The following is a 21619-nucleotide window of genomic DNA, read 5'->3' on the forward strand; positions in this document are numbered from 1 at the left end:
TCTCTGTCCAGTCACTTGACTCTCAGCCTGTCAGCACTTCCTCGGGCACCCCAATAAACTGACTCATCACCTGATCGCGTCCTTCATCTGATTTCATCATGGTCATGGGGGTGGGGGTGAGGGGACACAGGGTTTTTACCAGACAGTGGTCTCCTCCAGCCGTGAGTGCTTCTAGGGATGAGGGACTGAGAGCTCACAAAGCGTATTGGCAAGTCCTCTGGGGACTCGCACCCCGGCCAGGGAGGTCAGTGAAGGACCCAGAGGCCGTGGGACCCATTCTGAGCCGAGTGGATTTTGCTGAATCAGGCATTACATTAAGTACGAGGAACGTGGAGGCTTTGAACTTCTTTAGAATACTAGTTGCATGAAATTGGGTCACAATGTCCCACGGGCAAAGACTTCCTAAAAAGTGACCCTCTGTAATTATGTTACAGACCTGCTGGGCACTCGGGCTCCATCACTTCCAGTTCTGACCCTTCCCCTTGTGTGCGGCTAGGAGTTAAGGGCTCTCCACTGCAATTACTTACAGCCATGTGTGCACTGTGTCCACACAGCTCATGGGGCTGGGGTCACTGGGGGTTTGGGGTCACCATCGTGGTAAGAGGTGTGTGGTTTTTAAATTGTGGTAAAATACACATAACCTGAAGTTTACCATTTTAATAATTTTTAAGTTACAGCTCAGTGGCATTAAGCACATTCACACTGCTGTGCAGCCATCGCCAACGCCCGTCTCCAGAACTTTCCATCTCCCCAGAGTGAAACCCTGTCCCCATTAAGCACTAACTCCCTGCCCCTGCCCCAGCCCCTGGCGCCCCCCTTCTACACTCCCCCTCTACCAACGCGACTGCTCGAGGGGCCTCGGGTAGTGAAATCACACAGCGGTTGTCCTGTGACTGGCTTGTTTCCCGCAGCGTAATGTCCTCAAGGTTCATCCAGGCTGATGTGGGAACTTCCTTCCAAGGCTGAACACGGTCCATCGAGTGGCCGGGCCGCCTTGTTCACGCTCATCCTTTGACACCTGCTGTCAATCTCTTCGGATTCATAGCAAATGGTGGACTTGCTGGATCATACGGTAGTTCCGTTTTTAATTTTGGGAGGAAACGCCATACTGTGTTTTCACAGGGGCTGCACCATTGGACATCCCACCAACAGGGTTCGAGGGTCCACGTTTCTCCACATACTTGCCAACACTTGCTTTTTCCGTTTTCCTGATACCAGCCACTGTCATGGGTGTGAGCGGAGCTCTGGGTTTTAGCACAGACAAGGTTATGGCAGGAGGCCCTGCGCTGGAGGCCCTGCCCGCCCTCACCCCCGCCCTCCCCCCCCGCCGCCCTGTCTTGCAGAGCAATGAGTACCTGTTCACGGTGGTGGCCGAGGGGCCCGACGCGCTGCTGCTGGGCCTGCGGTACTCGCCCACGCGGGTGCACTTCCTGTTCCTCAGCGAGGACTCGGCAGGCGCCTGGCAGACCCGCGTGTCCTTCCGCAGCCCAGCCCTGACGGACAGCCAGTGGCACACGCTGGTCTTGGCTGTGTCTGAAGACTCCTTCTCCCTCACCACAGACTGCGGCGCCCCCGTGGACATGTAGGTACCGGGCGCCGGGGAGGGTCGCAGGTGCCGTGTGCTGCCTGACACTGAGTCTGGAGTGGGCGCCCGGGGTCAGCTTGAGTCGAGCAGTGAGGGCCCAGCGGGGTCAGGCTGGTGGAGGAGCCATCGTTAGGAACATGCACTGCGCCACAAGCCTGGGTCACCAGCAGGTGGACGGCAGACCTGCCTCCTGCGGGGCACGGTGGGGCCAGGATAAGGCAGGTACCAGTCTGGGAGCGGAGGGCAGTGGGGCGGGGAGCTGATGGCCCGGGCTGGGGCTGAAGAGTGAATCCGGGCTGGGCTCCCCGGGGGAATGTGCCCGTGGGTGCTGTTACCACGGTGAATAGGCCGGAGGAAGGTCGTAGAGAACTCAGCACCAGAGGCGAGCGGGAGCATGGCCCGGCTGCGGCCCAGATCTTACCGTGTGACTTTCAACAGGTCATTTAACGTCTCTGACAGTTTCATCTGAGATGAAGGAGTAAATATATATATTTAAAATATGCTTTTATTGATTTCAGAGAAAGGAAGGGAGAGGGAGAGAGAGAGAAGCATTAATGATGAGAGAGAGTCACTGACCGGCTGCCTCCTGCACACCCCCTGCGGGGGACCGAGCCGGAAACCTGGGCATCTGCCCTGACTGGGAATCGAACCGTGTCCTCCTGGTTCCTAGGCCCACACTTAATCACTGAGCTGCACTGGCCGGGCGAGGGAGTAAATATCCACTAAAACTCCAGATAAAGATGCAGAGGAATCCTTAGTAACTCTGATACAGCCCTGGGCACCGGGAAGCCTGAGTTCCTTTCTTGTCCTTGCCAGCGCCTCGTTGTGGGCCAGGGAACAGGGAGTCCCTGTGGCCTGGCCAGCTGCTGATCGTGTGGGCGCTCAGCACCCATCCTTGCTGAGCGGGGCTGGAGACTTCTTAATCCCAAGTGGTCCAGTTACCTTCAAATCCATCATTATACCAAATATTACCTTCAAAGGTAGAATCTCACGCTGCTCTGTTATTATGGAACTTTTTCCATAATAAAAAGAAACCATAACATTTATACACTTGGTTTAAATATGTCTTACTCACCACCCCTCCCCCTCCAAGCCCTCGAATACATTGGAGCCTTTACAGGGGTGATGGCTGGTCAGTGCCTAGAGGTGGTCGAGGGACAGCTCCATGAGGGAGGGCGCGGAGGCCAAGCTGGGGGCCGGGCACCAGGCGGGAGTCTCGGTGACCGAGGGTGGATTCAGGCCCAGGGCTCCGCAGGCCCTGCAGGCACCGTGGAGGGCACAGGCCAGAGCTCAGGCGACCTGGAAACTTGGGGCACTGGGCTGATGGTGCCACGCCAGCGGCAGCCAGATGGCAAAGACTGGAAAGAGCAGCTGCTTTTACAAGGGGACGTGGCATCGTGGCCTGGGAGACACGGGGCCATGGGGAGAAAGCACGGGCCTGGCTTCCCTGCCCCGGGAGCTCCGGCCACACCGTCCTCTCCAGCAGGGCGCCGACCTTCTCACCTTTCCCCAGAGTCTGGACCCGCGTGCACATCAAGACCCAACTCGGCCACATTTTCCACCACCCTCACCCTGACACCACCTGTCCCCCCAGGCTCAGCGGAGGGTGAACAGGCTAGAAACCCCGCTGGCAGAAGCCCCTGGAGGTGCTGTGAAATGGCAAAGAGCCACTGACCACCTTGGCAGCAGGTGCTTTTGCAGAAGATCTCTGTCCTGGGGCCAAGGCTACCCCCCAAATTCACGTCCCCTAGGACCCAGGGATGGGACCTTGTTTAGGGACACTACCTTTGCCGGTGTGACCTAGTCCATTGAGGTCACCCTGGAGAGGGCAGCCCTGACCCCTTGACAGGTGTCTTCGCAAGTAGAGAAGAGGCTCAGAGAGACCATGTGATGATGGGGGCAGAGAGCAAGTGATGCAGCCACAATCCAGGAGCCCCCAGGAGCCCCCAGGCCCAGGAGGAGGCAGGGAGGACCCTCCCCTGGAGCAGACTGTCTGCAGGAGCACAGTCCTGTCAGCACCTCAGTTTTGGACTTGTGGCCCCAGAACTGTGAGGGAATGAATGTCCGTGGTTTAAGCCACCCAGGCTGTGGCACTGTTACAGCCGCTCCAGGACACTGACACGTCCCACATGCGGCACTGCCCTGTCCTTTGCCACGCAAATGACCTACGCTGCAGCTCTCCCCTGGCCTAAAACCCTCACCCACTGTTTGCAGAACGGCAGACGTGCCCTTCCCAGCCACCCTGTCCGTGCAAGGAGCCCGCTTCTTCATCGGCAGCCGGAGGAGAGCCAAAGGCCTGTTCACAGTAAGTAGAGAGGGGCTGCCCCCCCCTGCCAGTGTCTGCAGCGGGGCTGTCACCGTAGATCTGCTGCCCCGATGCTCTGGCTCAACAGACTGTCATGTGTATCAGATGGGATTGAGGATCACAAGGCTCAGTGGAGTCCCATGCACGCCAGGCACACCTGACACGGGGCCTTTGCACTAGCTGCTCCCTCTTCCTGGCACACATGTGCCCTTTCCTGCCACGGCTCACACCCTGTGCCAGCGACACCTTGCCCCTTGTCCTCTTACCATGCAGGCCCTTCCCACCACTCAGAAGATGACCCCACACCCAGCCCTCCCAGACCCCACCCCTGGTTGTCCCTTCATCATGGCCCTGACCACCCTCAGACCGGCGGCGCGTTTGCTCACTGTCTGTCTCTCCCCTAGAGTGGAGGTGGGGGCGCCTTGTTCCATGAGGTAGGGGCTTTTGTTCTCTGTGTGTCCAGCGTCTAGAACCATGGCTGATGTATAACAGGGGCACTGTGAATATTGGCTGATGGCTTGGGTGGGTGGGTAGGTGGATGGATGGGTGGATGAGTGGATAAATAGACAAATGAATAGATGGGTGGATGGATGGATGGATGGATGGATGGATGGATGGATGGATGGATGGACGAATGGATGGGTGGGTGGGTGGATGGGTGGATGAATAGACGAATGGATGGATGGATGGATGGATGGATGGATGGATGGATGGATGGATGGATGGATGGATGGATGGATGGATGGATGAGTGGATAAATAGACAAATGAATGGATGGGTGGGTGGGTGGATGGGTGGATGGATGGACGAATGGATGGGTGGGTGGGTGGGTGGGTGGATGGATGAATAGATGAATGGATGGGTGGATGGATGGATGGGTGGATGGATGGGTGGATGGATGGGTGGATGGATGGATGGATGGATGGATGGATGGATGGATGGATGGATGGATGGATGGATGGATGGATGAGTGGATAAATAGACGAATGGATGGGTGGGTGGGTGGATGGGTGGATGGATGGATGGACAGATGGATGGGTGGATGGACAGATGGTTGGATAAGTAAAATTGGCCAGTGGCTCTAGGTTAGTCCACAGGAAAATATACCTTCCTGGTTTAGCAACCTTAGCAGGGTGTCTAGTTCTCCACTGATGCTCCCAACGCTCCCCCATAACCTATATGCAGACTCTTCTCTCCAAGCTCTAAAGATGGCTTGTCCCCCCCCCCCCCCGAATTTCCACCCGCCCCAGGTCTGAACACGCTATCCCTCTCTCTCCGCAGGGCCTGGTAAGGCAGCTGGTCCTGCTGCCCGGCTCAGACGCCACTCCAAGGCTGTGTCCCTGCAGGAATGCTGAGCTGGTGCTCTCCGTCCCCCCCATCCTGCAGGGGCTCACGGGGAAGCCCGAAGATAACGAGCTGCTAAAGTACCCCTTTGGTTAGTAAGCCAGAGCCGCCCGCCCCCCACGCAGTCTTCTTCCTCTCCAGCCGCCTCTTCCCCCTGCTGCCTGTTTTGCCCCCAGAGCAGCGTTCGGGGCCCTTTCTCCCCATCTCTCCTCAATAGACATCCCAACCTCGGCCCCTGCCCCCGGGGGACCCCACCTTCGCAAGGTACATCTCTATTTCCCGTGAACCCCCTGATCAGAGGGTCCCCAGCTTTACGTTTTTATTTTTATTTTTTAGAAAAATATGTTTTTATTGATCTAGAGAGAGAGGAAGGGGGAGGGAGAAAGAGACAGAAACATTGATGAGAGAGAAACATCAGCATCGATGGGCTGCCTCCTGCACGCCCCCTGCTGGGGATCGAGCCCCAACCCGGGCAGGTGCCCTGACCGGGAATCGAACCAGTGACCTCCTGGTTCATAGGTCGACTCAACCACTGAGCCACACCGGCCGGGGCCCAGCTTTGCTTCTTTACACCTGTTTACACCTTTCCAGTGTAAAAGTACAACGTAGACTGTTTATTTAAACCACAGCCCCTGCCAGGAGGATCCACCCCCTCATTCACACACCTTACCCCCTACCACTTGGCAAGGTGGGGAGACAACCCCATCCTCTCCCCAGCTTCACTGGGGGTGCCCCCCGACCTTGAGCAGGGTGACACTGAGATCCAGTCCTGTGTCTTCAAGTCCCCGAGCAGGAGGCCTCTGGGTGTCTTCCTCAGGCCTCATGGGCCCCTGTAACCAGAGGGAGTGCTCCTCAGGGGGCAGGATTCAGCCCCCGGGCCTCTGCCCGGTGCTTTGAGGGGTCAAAGGTGTGCTCCGTGTCACAGCCTGGCCTCGGGCCTGGGCTCTGAAGTGGCCAAGTGGCATCATTAGGATGTGTGCTCGACCTGAGGCGCAGGCATAGTTCTGAGAAGGGATGGGCTCAAAATGCCACAGAGCGAAGCCAAGCGGAAGTTTAGATAAACTCGTGCCAATTGGCCACAGACACGGGAGGTGAGCCAGGCGGGCGGCAGTCACCGAGGATTTTCAGGAGAGCTCAGATCCAGGCAGGGTGGGCACGCTGCCTCCCAGAGCCCCAGGAGCATCCCGGCGTCCCGCCAGGCACACGCCCCGGGGCAGGGCATGTGCCCTGGGCTCTTACTTGCCCCCTGAGGCCCATGTAAGACCCCAAGTGAGTCCTCGAAGTGCAGCTTCAAACGAAGGCAGGGCTGCTTCCTCCAGGGAGCCCGTTTCCACTGGACGCTCATCCTCCCGGTCTCCCCCAGAAACCGACATGAAGGTGACCCTGGGATCTCGGCCTCCGTGCACCAAGGTGGAGGATGCCCAGTTCTGGTTTGACGCTGGGCGGAAAGGGCTGTACCTGTGCGTCGGCAGCGAGTGGGTCTCCGTGTTGGCAGGTGAGGTAGACGGGGCGTCGTGGCTCCAGGGACTCTGGAGAGTTAGGGGCTCTGCTCAGAGTCAGCATTATCTAAGGACAGGAGGCACCCCCACTCAGAGCAAGCCCCATATTTCATCTGGAACCACGTGCCCTCCTGGGCACCACACGTGGTCGGGAGGGGCTCATCACCTTGTCCCGGTCCCGGGAAGAGCACGAGGCTCCCTGGGCTGGGGGGGGGGAGGGGGGGCTGCCCACCCTCCTCACAGCCTGTGACGATGCCAGGGCCTGGGGGCATTTTTGCTGCAGCTGGCCCTTGCTCCTGTCCTACTGTGGGAAGGGTGAGTGAGGCAGCCCTGGGTGTCTGTGCTGGGAGCTCCTGACTCCCCTCTAGTCCATATTAGGGCCCCGCCTTTTATAACAGCAGTGAGTGTGGGAAATGTCTCATTAGGACCCGACACATCGATTCCCCTGGGTTAGCACCACTGGGGGCTCAATGGTCCCTGAAACCCACGCAGGCCCAGTGGGCTTCTTGACAGGCCTCTGGGGTTAACAGGCACTCTGAGCACATTGCCCTTGCCCATGCTAATGCTCCAGGGTCACAGCTCAGGGCCTGAGGGGCGGTGCTCCCAACACTGTCCCTCCTGGTTTCCATTCTGGGAAGCGTTGACCGGGTCTTAACGTCTCTCTCACAAGCCAAGGAGAAGCTGGACTACGTGGAGGAGCACCAGCGCCTGTTCACGAACTCGGAGACGCTGGGCATCGAGGTCTTTGTCATCCCCGAGGCCGGGCTCTTCATAGCCACCGCCAATCGCAAGGCCACATCCGCCATCTACAAGTGGACCGATGGGGCGTTCGCCTCGTACCAGGACATCCGCACACACCAAGCACAGTCCTGGAGGCACTTCACCATCGGGAAGAAGGCAAGTCTGCGTGCATGGGGTTCCCAGTCCTTTTAAGTTGGAAACAGCTGCAGAGCCCGAAGGCTGGGCTCCCCACGTAGCTTCTCCAGGAAAGCGCGTTTCTCGAGGCTCCAAAGCCTTGGTGGGGCTCTAAGCGCCAGTCACGGTCAGACCCTTCGCTGCGTCTCTAAATCCAGGCCCGGGTGTTGGGGACGTCTGTTCGGCTTCCAACACAAGAGAGGAAAGGTCTTCTCTAAGATGCCACCCAGGTCTGCGGAGACCCACCTTTACTAACTTAAAACCTTGTGGAGGTCATTTGACTTGGACCCGTCAACAAGGCAGACGTCATTTCAGAATGGCGACAGATCTCCCCGCCCGATCCTGCCTCCTCCACAAACAGGCCTAGGAGGCAGAGACCCCCTGCGGGCAGCCCCTCTTTCCGTTCAGGGCAGCGCTGAGCAGACAGCCTGTGCCTGGAGGGTCTGAGAGGGTCCGAGAGGGTCTAAGGGGGCTGGTCCACTCCCATCCAGATGAATGTTCTCCCGAGCTCCTTCTATGCCCTCACCTCAAAGCGGCAGTGTCTTGGGGACACTTTCCCATGCCTGTCCTGAAATCGTTCACTCACCTACACACCTGTGCCGGGGACAGCCCTGCCCCCACCTCAGCCCACCCACTAGGGGTAGAACTGTGAGCAAAGAGACACCCCTCTGCCCTCCTGTCACTGGCAGCTGCTGCAGATCTTGTGCCAGATCCAATGTGGTGAATGAATGGCTCACTCTCTGGTTATTTGGTTGATGATGTTTTAAAGGTGCTTATGTTTCATTATAAAAAAATAATAATAACTTTCCATCAAAGAAAAATCGGGAAATTCACAAAACCAAGGGGAACGTCTGTCCGGTCACCTAAGCAGATGCGGGCTTCACTTGGGGCATTTTTGCCTCTAGCCCCAGTGCGCACGCCCGACCGCCGAGCTTCGGGCCCCTGTCATAGCCACAGACGCTCTCGGTCATGCTCGTGGGTCACGTCCCACGTAGGGGCTTCCCTGTCGGACTCAGCTGCGTGACAAACACCCACTTGCTGTGGGAGAGTAGGGCATTAAGACTTTTCCTGCTCACCGGGTGACGAAGACCAATTTTGTGCATGAAGCTCTTGTTGGGTTTGGGAGATAGAAATGGCGGAAATGAACATGGACACGTTTAGGGTTTTGTTTTTTTCTTGTTGTGAATCCTGACCCAAGGATATTTTTTTCCATTGCTTTTTAGAGAGCGTGGAAGGGAAGGAGAGAGGGGGAGAGAGACACACATTGGTTCCCTCCTGCACACACCCTGACCAGGGCCGGGGATGGAACCTGCAACCCAGGTGTGTGCCCTTGGCCAGGAATTGAACCCGCGGCCCCTTGGTGCTCGGGCTGACAGTCCAACCACTGAGTAGCACCGGCCAGGGCACACTTAGCTGTTTTAAACGCAATGAGCAAATCTGGAGGCTATCAGGCTCCCAGGCCGCTGAGCCATCAGTACCGGGGGGGGGGGGGGGGCTCGGCCTCCGTCCCCCCCTTTCTCACAGAGACGCCGACACTCAGCGACCTTTCACACCAGAAAGGCCGCGCGCATGCGAACCGAGCGTCTGGCTCCTCTCTTGCAGATCTTCTTGGCTGTGGCCAACTTTGACCCCAACGAAAAGGGCCAGGAGTTCTCCGTCATTTACAAATGGAGCCCGAGAAAGCTGCAGTTCAGGCCCTACCAGAGGGTGGCCACCCACAGCGCCCGGGACTGGGAGGCCTTCGAGGTGGCCGGGGAGCACTTCCTGGCCGTGGCCAACCACAGGGAAGGTAGGGCTGTGACCTTCAACCTGGGCCGGCGGGACTCCCTCGCAAGGCGACCCTTCATCTCATTAGGAATGACAATAAATCAGCCAGCCCCTCCGAGGGGAGACACGCCCGAGCACCTCCCCATCTGCTCAGGTGGGGAGGCGGGTCGGTCTGTACCTGCTCCCAGGAGAGTCGCCACAGAAACGGGGGCCACCTGGAGGCACAGGCAGCCTCATTTGAAGCTAACTAACTAGCTAACTAACTAATTAAGTAACTAAGTAGAACTCACCTCCCGTGGGAGGATCTGGCTGACGTAGGTGGGAAGCTGAGCTCTCTGACCAGCAAGCCCAGGGTCAGGGAGCGGGACGCTGGTGTGGACAGGCTGGGGGAGTCTCTGGAAGGGTGTGGGCCTCGTTTCCGAGAACAGGTTGTCCTCCTGTGACACGTGGGCACGGTGGGGAGACAGGCTGAGAGGGGCTGGCCCCGGCCACCTTGGCGAGCACTTCCCCGGCCTGTGACTCAAGGGCCGGACAGGTCCAAGGTGGCAGCGGGTCCTGCAGAGTGTCCCTAGCTCAGGCCTCAGTGGGCTCCACGGCTCCGTGTTTACTTGAGTCCAAGACCCACCAACCAGGCAGCTCTGTGGGGGAGCCCCCCGCACCTGCTGATGGGCAGGGTGACCCAGGAGCCCGCTCACCAGAGCCCTCCGTGGAAGTGAGTGTTCCAGGAGAGGCTGGCCTGAGGGGCTCCAGGGAGCCCAGCCTGTGGGAGAGAGTGGGAGCCAAGGGGACTCTGCGTGTGGCAGTTGAGGCTGGGGAGAGGCGGGGGGGAGTGTCCCCCCTCCAAGACCCTGTGAGGGTTTAGGGCCATCCAAAGGGGGAGCCCACTGAGGGTTTTCACCTGGGCAGCGGCAGGAGGTGTGGTCACCTGAAGGGCGTCATCTCTGGAGAGTGAGAGGGGGCAGGAGAGTGTGGGGTGAGCAGGGCCACGTCCAGATTGGCCCCAGGCCTGGCTGGACTGGACAGGCCCGGGGGGGCCCCGGGACAGGGTCCAGGGCGGGCTGGGGTTCTGCCAAGGCTGCCGTGAGGCCACGGAAGTCCGCCTCCCCTCCCTCAACACAGCAGCTTGACTTCCAGGAGACAACCACAACATCGACAGCGTCATCTACAAGTGGAACCCGAGGACGCGCCTGTTCGAGGCCAACCAGACCATCGCCACCTCGGGCGCCTACGACTGGGAGTTCTTCACCGTGGGGCACTACTCCTTCCTGGTGGTGGCCAACGCCTTCAACGGCACGTCCACGAAGGTGCATTCCCACCTGTACATCTGGCTGGTCGGCTCCTTCCGGCTCTTCCAGTCTTTCCTGGTAAGGATGCACGCGCCCCGCGCGCCCCACCGCGCTGCCCCGACCCCACTCCAGCGCCCGGTCATGCAGGGTCGGGGGCCCCAGCCAGGACCAGTGCCCGGGTCGGGACCTTCACCCTTGAGCCTCCAGCCCAAGCGCCTCCCCCATGTAAGGCTCAGGCTGAGTCATGTTTCCCACAGCAGCCTCTGTTACCCCCAAAAGAGCCCGGGGAGCCCTGACATGAGGTGAAGGGGAGGGGTGTGCCGTCCCTCTGTCACAGAGGTGTCCTGGGAGGCCCCGGTGCCTGGACTGAGAGCCAGCTCTGGCCTGTGCCCAGCCCTGGACATGGGCACCGTCAGAAGGGAGGCTGTGGGCAGAGGGGCAGAAATGGGCTAGCTGCACTGAGGTGAAGGCTCGTTCCCGCGATGGGACCCTAAGGAGAGCTGGCCAAGGGGCATGAGAGGAACGTCAAGGAGCAGGGTGGCTGGGAACAGGACCACAGTGGCCGTGACAGAGGTCTCCAGCCCCGAGGGCGGCACTGTCCCAGAGGCCAGGACTGTGGGGCTGCTGGGATCTTCAGGGCACTGCGGTCGCCCAAGGTCCGCAGGCATCCGCTGGAGCCCTGGGCAGGTGGCTGCTTCGCGCCCTGCCTGAAGGCCACCTTCTCCTACAGGTGCATCTGTCCCTCCCTCGACAATTCCTCAAAACCCACAGAATTCCACTTTCATGCTCTGCCAGCATTTTCCCTACTGTGTTTCGGTCCTCTCGGGCCTTGGAGATGCCTCGATGTGTTTACTGTTTTGTTTGGAGCTTTGCAATGTCTTTCACGACCGTGAGCTTTGAAGCAGGAGAGGCTGGGTGCTCGGGGAGCGTGTGCGCGGGGAGAGGTGCTGGCATCACTGGGAGAGGCGCTGGCACTGTGGGGGCCCTTTCTGAGGGCTTGCGGGAGTGGGACGTGGCGATGTTTACCAAGCTGTGCACACTGACCTCGTCGGGAGGAGTGCCCGGTGGGTCTGGGTGGCGTGGAACTTCTGCTCCCGAGGAATCCGGGCCACACAGGGCTTTTGGCCCAGGTGTGAATGGAGGCTGCCCACCTTCCCACCAGGAATTCTAGGGCCTTCCGAGCGGGGCATGTCCAGGAGGGGCTCCGAACATGGAAACCTAGCCTCCACTGCTGGGGCGTCTGCTCCCTAAAGTGACTGGCTGTGGGGCTGTGGCCACATTATCAAATGTAGACCCAGGTAGAGGGGGTGGGGTGAGGAGGGAAAAGGTAAGGGAGGGGAGAGGGGCACAGCTGACCAAGGTTCCAGGTTCAGGGTTCAGGGTTCCCCTCCTGGGTGGTGGGGCTGATGGCAGACGTGAGGACCCAGAGCAGGGTAGGTTTCGGGCAGAAGGGTGGCTGAGCGCCAGGGCCCGGGAGAGGGTCAGTGGTGGAGGGAGCGTGGAATGGGGCAGGTGGGTGGGCTGCATGGAGGCTCTGCACGCAGTGGCCTGCGGGTGTGCGGGCGGCAGGGAAGCTGTGGGCTTGTTGGAAACAGTCTCCACCAGGGACCTAAATGTCCAGAAACAAATGAAGAGAAAGAGGCGAGAATGTTGGGTTAAGATCCGCCTCTGGCCCTGGCCAGCGTGGCTCAGTGGTTGTCGACCTGTGAATCAGGAAGTCGGGGTTTGATCCTGGGTCAGGGCACAGGCCCGGGTCGTGGGCTCGACCCCCAGCAGGGGCTGTGCAGGAGACGGCTGATCAGTGACTCTCATCACTGATGTTTCTCTCTCTCTCTCCCTTCCTCTCTCTGAAATCAATAAAAACATATATATTTTTTAAATCCACCTCCGTAAGGAGGGTGGCGTGAGAGAGCACCCCTCTCGTGGTCACACTGTCCAGAATGACCTGGGAGGGGCCAGGCTCGATGACCCAGCTGGGTGGTCATGAGGCGAGGTGCTTGCCCTGTGACTTCCGTTGGCTCCGTGGAGCAGGAGCCGCAGGGGCCCAGCAGCAGGGTTTGGAGGGCTCGCTGGGCCAGGGCTCGGGGAGGAGCTCGGAGGGGCACCCAGAAGGTGGCTGGGGGGGTGCTGCTCTCCACAGCCTCCTGGGATGAGACCCTCGCCCACCTCAGTTCGCTGCCTGCAGTGAGGATGGCGGCCTCGCCTCAGGCCCTCTGGGGGCCGCCTGTGTTCCCCTGGTAGTGCCCCCGCCTCCCCCGCCCTCTCCCCAGCCACTCCCCGACCTTGATTCTTTGCTCCATCAAAGCCAGAACCCAAGGGCCTGCTTGCCCACACTGGTCCGATGATCCCGGGAGCCCACCCACCCTCAAGGCAAGCTGTCGGGGACTCCAGGGACTCCTGACTGCACCTTCATCCCTGAGAGGTGCTCTGGAGCCCTGGGCACCATGCCAGGGCTGGCAGGGCAGGGCTCCAGGGGAATTCCGTTTGGAAGGAGGGGAGGGCCTGCCCAGCCCAGCAGGTGCCTGGCTGCCTGGGCGCCAAGCAGGGTTTGGCAGGTTCCATTTGATGTGGGGATTTCTTCTCTCTGCTTTGAGTCCTAATTTGCTTAGAACCCGGGAGTGGCCTGACAGTGGCCCCTGGCCGCTACACCCCGAGCTGAGGACAGCGCAGCCCCAGGCAGTCACAGACTCACTTGCCAGTGGGGAGAGCCCAGCCCCTCTGGCTGAGGGTGCAGGTATTGTCCCCACTCTCTGGGGGTTTCTGGCAGCCACAATGTGGGGATGAGGGGTCACAGACAGCCAGTGATGGTGACCCAGCCAGGCCCCATGTGGGTCTCAACCAAGCCAGAGTACCCAACTTGAATTCCAGAGAAACAATGACTACTTTTTTAGTAAAAGCATGTCCTGAGTGTTGCATGGACACACAAAGACCGAGAAATGGCTGTTTCTCTGAAATTCACATGGAAGGAAGCGCCTCACATTTGCTGTATTGGCTCAAACCTGGCTGGGCGCATAGAGCAGAGGCAGGACCACAGCCCCCCTGAGCCACGCTCACCTGGACACTCCTCCCTGCTTCCCTTCTGCCAGCCATACCTTCTTCCTCACCTTGGGCCTCTTCTCCCTGTGTTGCCAAAGCCCCGGCACCCTCCAGGCCCCCACTTCTGCATGCCCTTCGTGCTGGGGCTCAGGACAAGTGAGCGGTCTGAGTTGAGTGACACGGAGTTCAAGGAGGCCCTGGCGACCTGGGGGAGACCTTATCATACGGCTCCTGGCCCTTGTGCTGTGTGGGAGTGCCCGTGTGCATATGTGCATGCAGGAGTGTGTGTACACAGGTATGTGTGCGCATATGTACATGTGGGTATGTGCACACAGGCTGTGCATTTACCTGTGTGCACACATGTGTGGCTTCCCATTGACATGGTTTCCCCAGTACGGGTCAGAGGAGATAGGACCTAACAGTCTGACATCTCCTGTTCGGTTCTGTGAAGTCACAGCTGGCAGGTGTGTGACTCTCTGCCCCATGTGCGTCTTTAACAGTCGCCTCTTTGAAGCAGCCGCAGGGCGATGATGCTGAAGGCCCCTGCAGGCCCCCGTGTCCAAGCCTGCTCAGGAGTTATGGGGTGCCCCAGGGAAAGAATGGTGCCACCTCACGGAGCCAAGTGAGACACGCTGATCCAGAAAGGCCTTAGCTAAGCTCCTGGCCCCTGTAAGGGATCAGTGGCCACCAGTGTCCTGATCCCCTGTCCTTGTCCTAGTGCGTCATTCTTTTGGCTTAACCTTACTTTGTTCCTCTCTTCAGGATGGATCCAGACCTGTTTCTAGAGCTCCTGGCTCTGAGCCCAGGTTAGGGGACCCCAGGAATGTTCTCAGCTTGCAGCCAGGCAGGCTGGGCCAAGGCAGGCAACGTCGCCCTCTGCTGGGCATGGGGAAAAAACACTGTCTCCTGCCACAGTGCACTGCCAAGGTTGCCCCCTCTCGCCCTGGTCTGTTATCCTGTGCGGTCGCCTACTGGGTCTCTCCCTGCGCCTGCCCCTTGTTCCCAGGAAAATGTCTCCTTCTGTTTCTGCCCTGCCCTCTCTTCAGGGCTCAGGCCAGGGCCTGGATCTGGATTCTCTGGTCCTTTGCTCCCCATGCACTGGCACCACCATTACACCTGAGATGCTGGCCTTGAACTGCACATAAGCTTCCTCCTCATGGGCCCCACATGCAAATCAGCTCATGCGGCTCGAGGTCTGGGGAAAAGGCTCCACAGCTGGCCATTCATGCAAACGTCCAGCCCTCCTGACCCTGCACACCTCAGCCTCACGGGTGACAAGTGATTTGTGGAGCAACAGCGTGCACAGGGACCCAGAGATGGGGCTGTAGGTAGAACCAACGGTGAACTTCAGGCAGGAACAGCTCATAGCAAGAAACACAAGACGTACCCAGAGGTTGCTTCAGAGTTCAGGGCCAGACAGGAGGAAGCAGGGAGGGCTCCCTGGAAGAGGTGTTACAGCAGCTGGACCCTGAAGGAAGGGCAGCACTGGGGGAGTGGGCAGCACATATAGCTAAGAAGCAGCCACCCCAGATGGCGCCGTTCAGGTACAGGCACAGCTGCCTCTCATGTTCGTAAAGGGAGTGATAGTCGATGGGCCTGGGAAATGAGCAAAGCCAGGCCGGGGAGCGGGACCTGGCCAGGCCTGCTGAGCTGAGTGTGTGTGTGAGTGTGTGTGAGTGTGTGTGAGCATACATGCGCAGCATAGCGTGGCTGTTCCCGCCGTCTCTGTTCACCAGTGCGTTCCGCCCTCTTCTCACCCGCTCCCAGACGTTTGGCGCCGCGGACTGGGAAGTTTTCCACATTGGAGACAGGATCTTTCTCGCTGTCGCCAACAGTCACAGCTACGATGTGGAAATGCAAGTGCAAAATGACTCCTACGTCATCAACTCCGTCATCTACGAGCTGAATGTCACAGCGCAGACATTCGTCAAGTTCCAGGAGATCCCCACCTGCAGGTATGGCTGAGCTGGTAATGGCTGGAGGGGTAAGCGAGGCGGGCTGGGCACCGCGTCCGGCCGGCTCACTGCCATCTTCCCCCCTGCTCCCGACGGAGCCCACCCTGAGAAGGCAGCGTGCTCAAGCCTCGGGCACGGTCCCCAGAGCCACACGCGGTGGCTACCACACGGAAGGCTGCTGCATCATCCCTCGAGGATGTGACGTGGCCTCGCTCCTGCAGGCTGCACCCCTTCTCCAGGACCAGCCGAGTGATCCTGTGGCTCATGTTTATAATCTTGGCTCTAATTCCTTTGAAACAGGGCGTGGTTGGTTTGTTACAATTCAGTGGTTTTATTAAATTCACAGACATGTGCAACCATCACCACCGGTAATTTTAGAACATTTCATCGCCTGGGAAAGAAACCCCCTACCTTTAACTGTGACCCTTCCCCATGGCTCCCAGCCCCTGGCACCACAGTCGGCTTCCTGTCCCTGCGGATCCCCTGTGGTGGACACTCATATGGGGGAACACGTGTCAGCCAATGACACACACTGTATGGAGAGACCACAGTCCACTCCCCCGATTGTCCGCTGATGGACTTATGGTTATTTCCACCTTTTGACCATGTGCAGTGGTTCTAAAGCATAAAGAAAACCTTTAAATGACAGCCGGGTAACTGCCGTCGCGTTGCCTCAGAGGAGAGCAGGACGCCGCGCCGCACAGCGTCTCCGGCAAGATGCGGGCCGCGGAAGTCTTCGCCGCCTGCGCCTTCCCCACGGGTCCTGGTTTCGGAACCCAGTTATGTTTGGAGGAACAACACGCGAACGACACCACTGTCCCCTCCCAGGGGCGCACCTCACAAGCCACTCCTCGGTGAGCAGAGCTGGGGACACCACTTTGGGGCCAAATCACAAGTGGCCATGGCCGGCAGTGGCCGAGAAGTGATCCCAGCCAATAGAAGAAGGAAGGAGTGAGGAACCCCAGGGTCCCTGCTGACCTCAGCCTCCCCTGACTGTCCCCAGGTACCTCCTAGGCCCCCTCATTCCTGGGGACGTGCCTGGGCCCCCTGCTGTATGTCAGTGCCCTCAGTCTCCACAGAAAGGGAACCTGCGGTGAGTCTCCACCCAGATAGAAGGCCCCCTGTTGCCCAAGCAGGACCCAGCCCAAGGCGATTGGACACAGACTCACCAGCCGGGCCTTGGAATCCAACTGACTGGCTGCGTGGCTGCAGCCTCAGTCTCCTCATCTGCGAAGTGGGCACAGGGCCTGCAGTCATCAGAGAGGTGATGGTGGGGTCCGGGGCTGACGGCCCAGGGGGGCCTCCTCGAGGGACGGGATGCTGGGGAGTTCTTCCAGGAGGCTACTTGTCAGATCCCCCGGAACGGACCGAGTCTGCGTACAGACTCACCCTTAGTGATTCAGGAGCTTTTTGTCTAAGGCGGAAAGCAGCGTGTGGGTTTGCAGCAAGAAACACCGTCTCCAGGTGTAGGAGCCATTTCTACATGGGCTCCTGGAAGCAGCAGGAAGGGAGGGATGGTACCTGGGTGACCTCACAGCCCACGTCCTCAAGTTTCCTGCCAGGGTGCTGCCAGCCCGTGGGCAAGACCCTGAGCTTGGCGCTTCTCCAATGATTTCAACCTCTTCAAAGCGGAAGCCTTTGCACGCATTTCACAGCAGCACCATTCACACGTGCGGCCCAAGTGCCTGTCGACGGATGAAGGGAACAGCAACGGTAGCCCATCGGCACAGTGGAATAGTATTCAGCCTTGAAAAGGGGTGGAATTCTGATGCAGGCTGGTACACGGGGAAACCTGAGGACAAGATGCCGAGTGGAGTAAGCCAGACACCAAAGGACCAATACTTAGGAGTCAAATCCATAGAGGCAGAAAGTAGATGGCGGGTGCCGGGGGCTGGGGGAGACGGAGGGGGTTGGAATTTAATGGGGACAGGGTTTCAGTTGGGGAAGGTGGAAAGTTCTAGAGATGGGTGCTGGTGATGGATGCACAAGAGTGTGAATGGGCTTAATGCCACTGAGCTGTGCACTTAAAAATGGTTAAATGAGCCCAGCTGGAGTGGCTCGGTTGGTTGAGCATCGCCCATGCACCAAAAGGCTGCCAGTTCAGTTCTCAGTCAGGGCACCTACCTCGGTTATGTGTTTGATCCCTGGGCAGGGAGGGTGTGAAAGGCAACCGATCCATGTTTCTCTCACATTGATGTTTCTCTCTCTCTCCCTTCCTCTCTTTCAGCATGTCCTTAGGTGAAGATTTAAAAAAAATTGTTAAAATTTTATGTTATATATATTTTACCCCAATTAAAAACTTTTTAAAAAGTTTTAAGCAAATGACTGAACTCCCTGTGTGGCTGGGAAAATCACACCCCTCAGCCCGGCCCCTCCTCTGCGGGTTTGGGATTAGAACTGGCTGGAAACCAGTGTCCGAGCTCTGGTGGTACCTTGGGCTCCATGTCCTAATGTCTGCCCCCTAATGTTGGCCCCTAATGTCTGTCCCCTAACATTGCCCCCCTAATGTCTGTCCCCTTGCTCCCACAGTGCTCTGGACTGGGAGTTCTTTTCAGTGGGAGAAGATTACTTCTTGGTGGTTGCCAACTCCTTTGACGGAAACACCTTCTTGGTAAACAGTATTATTTACAGGTAAAGAGCTGCGGAAGGCTCTGCCCTTCCCCCCGCCTGGTTCACCAGGGGTAGACTCCCCTTCCCCCCAGTGACCGGGCTCAGAGTGGGTCCCAGGCCTTGAGCCCCATGGATCAGCTGGTGCTGGGTGCACCTGAGTGCTGGCCAAGTCCGGGTCACGCCCCTGGGGTCACCAGATGACCCGTAGTGGTGCTAATACTCACAACTTTGAGCCTGGCCAGGTGTGATATGCAGACACGGGGATCTGAGAGTTAATCGACACTTGATTCTATTAGCTGTTTGCCCGCAGGACTCTGGCAGGTCTCTCCATTCTCACGGGTCCCTCAGCAGCAGCTTGCACCCTCACTCGGGCACCATGGCACCTTCCTTAAGTTCTCTCCTGGGTGCTGCTCACGTATTGTAAGCAGGCTCAGCGTCACAGGGTTTGAACAGACCCGGAGCAGCCAGAGAGGCCCCTGGTCCCTTCGGCTTCTTCATTCCTCGGCGCTCAGCGTGGCTCTTGTCCATTAATCTACTGATGTAATGAAAGACTTACGAGATGTTTCCTCGAATCCCTGGGACGGATGCCACTTGATAATATGTAATTACTTAATATGCCACTGGCTACCAATTTTTCTGAGTGATTTAAGAGTTTTGCCTCTTTAATAAGACGTGAAATTGCTCTGTGGTTTTCTTTGGGGGCCGTACCTTTAGTGCCTTTTCCAGTTTGAAGTGGAGCCTAACCTTAATAGGTGCGCACCACAGAGCTCTCCACCCACGCCTCCGGGCTGGAAGGGTTTCGGTGGCAGGATTTTCTATTTCCTTTACGATTAGGTCCAATTCAGCGCTAAAGCCATCCAGGCCAAGTCCCTGTTTCAGTGTCTCTTGAGCAGTATATGTCCAGTTTCTCCCGTGGTCCTTGGTGTAATCAGGTTTTCCATCTCTTCTTGAGACAATTTTGGTTATCTAAGTTTTACTAGAAAAATAAATTTTCTTGCCCTGGCCAGTGCGGCTCAGTAGGTCGGGCATCGTCCTGGTTGCCGGTTCAATTCCCGGTCAGGACACATGCCCGGGTTGCGGGCTCAATTCCCTGGAGGGGGCGTGCAGGAGGTGGCTGATCAATGTTCCCTCCTCACATCGACGTTTCTCTCCCTCTCCCTTTCTCTCTCTCTAAAAATCAATTGAAAATATTAAAAATAAATTTTCTTTAGATTTTTCTAATATATTGCATGTGGAGGAAAGCAGTGTGGTTTTTGCAGAAATAAACGAACCGATAGGTGGAATAGAATACAATCCAGGACGAAAGCCAACCATTTATGGCCATTTAATGTGATAAATGTTGTATTTCGATTCAACAAGAAAATGATGCATTACTTAGTAAAATAATTTGTATATAATTTTTCTGTCCACCTGGAGGAAAACAGAGCTATATTCCTGGTTCATATTATATAGAAAATAAGTTTTAGAAGGATTAATCATCTAAATATTTAAAAATTAAATAACAGAAATATTAGGAAAAAAGTTGAGATGATTTTTTACCACCTCGAAGTTATACAAGAACATGGAGATGTCCTTAAACACGGCTGGAAATAGGTCACCTGGATGACTACCTACATTTAAGAGTTTTAAATGGAAAAAAATCGTACTCAAAATCAAAAGACAAACTATTTACCACACGTACCACAGAAAAAGAACCCCTACAAAGTAATAAGATATTTTTTTAATTCAGAAAAAATGGGCAAAGCATACGAACAGGAATTTTCAGAAGGAAAAAATGAAAGGTGTGAATAAACATATTGGCAGTTATTTTTTTCAGAGCACGAGGATGACGCATTTTCTTTCCTCCATCCCACTGGGAGTGGCGCGAGGAAGTGGGGGTGGGGCCCTGGCCCTTTCCCATCAAGACAGGCATTGCCCCGGCCTTTTGGGAAAGTAGTCGGAAAAATAATAAAATTAAAACTGCTCATCCAGGCACCCTGCTGTGGGAACTCCACTCTACAAAAGTTGGAACCACCTGTCGATAAATCCCTTTTGACGGCAAAACCCAGAAACCGATTGTGTGGGCAGCGGGCCACGGGCCGGGTTCGGGATCCAAACTTGGGGAGCAGGGTGTTGCAGGACAGTGTCCCGGGAGCGTACTTCCTTCACCAAGAAGCAGGGGTGCCACACCCCTGTGGTGACAGGTGTGTGTGAGGCCATGTGCCTCGGTGTCAACTGTGACCCAGGAGTGGGGAGGATGTTGGCTCGGCCCCTACAGTTAACCCATTGAAACCGCCAGGACCCTTCCCTGCCATATCCCCCTCCCCCCTCCTCCCACTCCCACCCTGGCCTTGGGGCTGCCCCGAGGGTGCTCTGGGCTGGGGCTAGGTTCCTGGGTGGATATGAGGAGCCGCAGGGCCGTGGACAGGGCAGATTCGTCCTTCCAGGCCTCAGTTTCCCTCTTTGCAGGCTCCTAGTCTAGCTCCCTGAGGTCATGACCCGGGACGCTGTGAGGCCAGGACACATGGCCCCTCCGTGCCTGGCAGTGGGAGAGGCAGGTGGGGACCTGGGCAGAGAACAGAAGGCCAGGCTGTGCGCTGGGTGGGCGGGAGCCCCGGGGGTGCCAGCCTGGACGTGCAGGCCGCTCCCCCTCCCTGCAGGCAGCCCGGCCCAGGCCTTGGCTGTCCCCCGTCCCCGAGGCTGACCCGGCTCTCCCACAGGTGGCAGGGCTACGAGGGCTTCGTGGCTGTGCACAGCCTCCCGACCTTCGGCTGCAGGGACTGGGAGACCTTCCGCACCACGGCTGGCTCCTACCTCGTCTACTCCAGCGCCAAGGAGCCCCTCTCCCGAGTGCTGAAGCTCAGGACGGGATGAAGGGCCTGGGCCCCCGGAACAGGACTCGCCTCACTGCACCCCGGAGTCCCGCCCGAGAAGCCCTGGCACCTCTGAGGGGATGAGCCCGGACAGCATCACCTCCGGAGCTGCCATCTCGCTGTCCTTCCCCTCCTCCGGTTGGGGACAGCTGTCACCTGTCTGGCCTGGTAGCCATCGTGGCCTGATTTGGGTGGCTCATGGGTGTTCAGGTGAAAACCAGAGCTGCCCTGTGTGTCGGGGGCCCTGCAGGGACTTTGCCTTAAAGGAAAAGTTCATACATTTTTTTACCTCATAAGCAAAAGCCTGGCCACCTTCCCTGCGGTGGCGACCTGCGGCCCAGCGACTCCACCCGGGTTGGCGAGCCTGACGGGGACAGGCTTGGTGCTGTTTTACAGATTCATACCAGCTATTTATTGTATTTTGTCAACTCAGAAATATATTTATGACACTTTTTAGAAAAAGCC

General features: G+C 57.7%; 1 protein-coding gene across 1 annotated transcript in view; it reads left to right on the forward strand.

The window, feature by feature from the left end:
• Positions 1-21619, forward strand: part of TSPEAR (thrombospondin type laminin G domain and EAR repeats) — an 85335-nt gene extending 63716 nt beyond the window's left edge. Inside the window, exons 3-12 of the mRNA XM_081139343.1 lie at positions 1344-1582; positions 3800-3890; positions 5172-5325; positions 6598-6729; positions 7404-7630; positions 9251-9437; positions 10550-10779; positions 15505-15692; positions 18222-18323; positions 21002-21619. Coding sequence (XP_080995469.1) covers positions 1344-1582; positions 3800-3890; positions 5172-5325; positions 6598-6729; positions 7404-7630; positions 9251-9437; positions 10550-10779; positions 15505-15692; positions 18222-18323; positions 21002-21155 — 1704 coding nt within the window. The 3' untranslated portion in view covers positions 21156-21619. The remainder of the gene's footprint in view (positions 1-1343; positions 1583-3799; positions 3891-5171; positions 5326-6597; positions 6730-7403; positions 7631-9250; positions 9438-10549; positions 10780-15504; positions 15693-18221; positions 18324-21001) is intronic.

Source organism: Miniopterus schreibersii (genome assembly GCF_964146895.1).
Source record: "Miniopterus schreibersii genome assembly, chromosome: 5".
Taxonomy (NCBI): domain Eukaryota; kingdom Metazoa; phylum Chordata; class Mammalia; order Chiroptera; family Miniopteridae; genus Miniopterus; species Miniopterus schreibersii.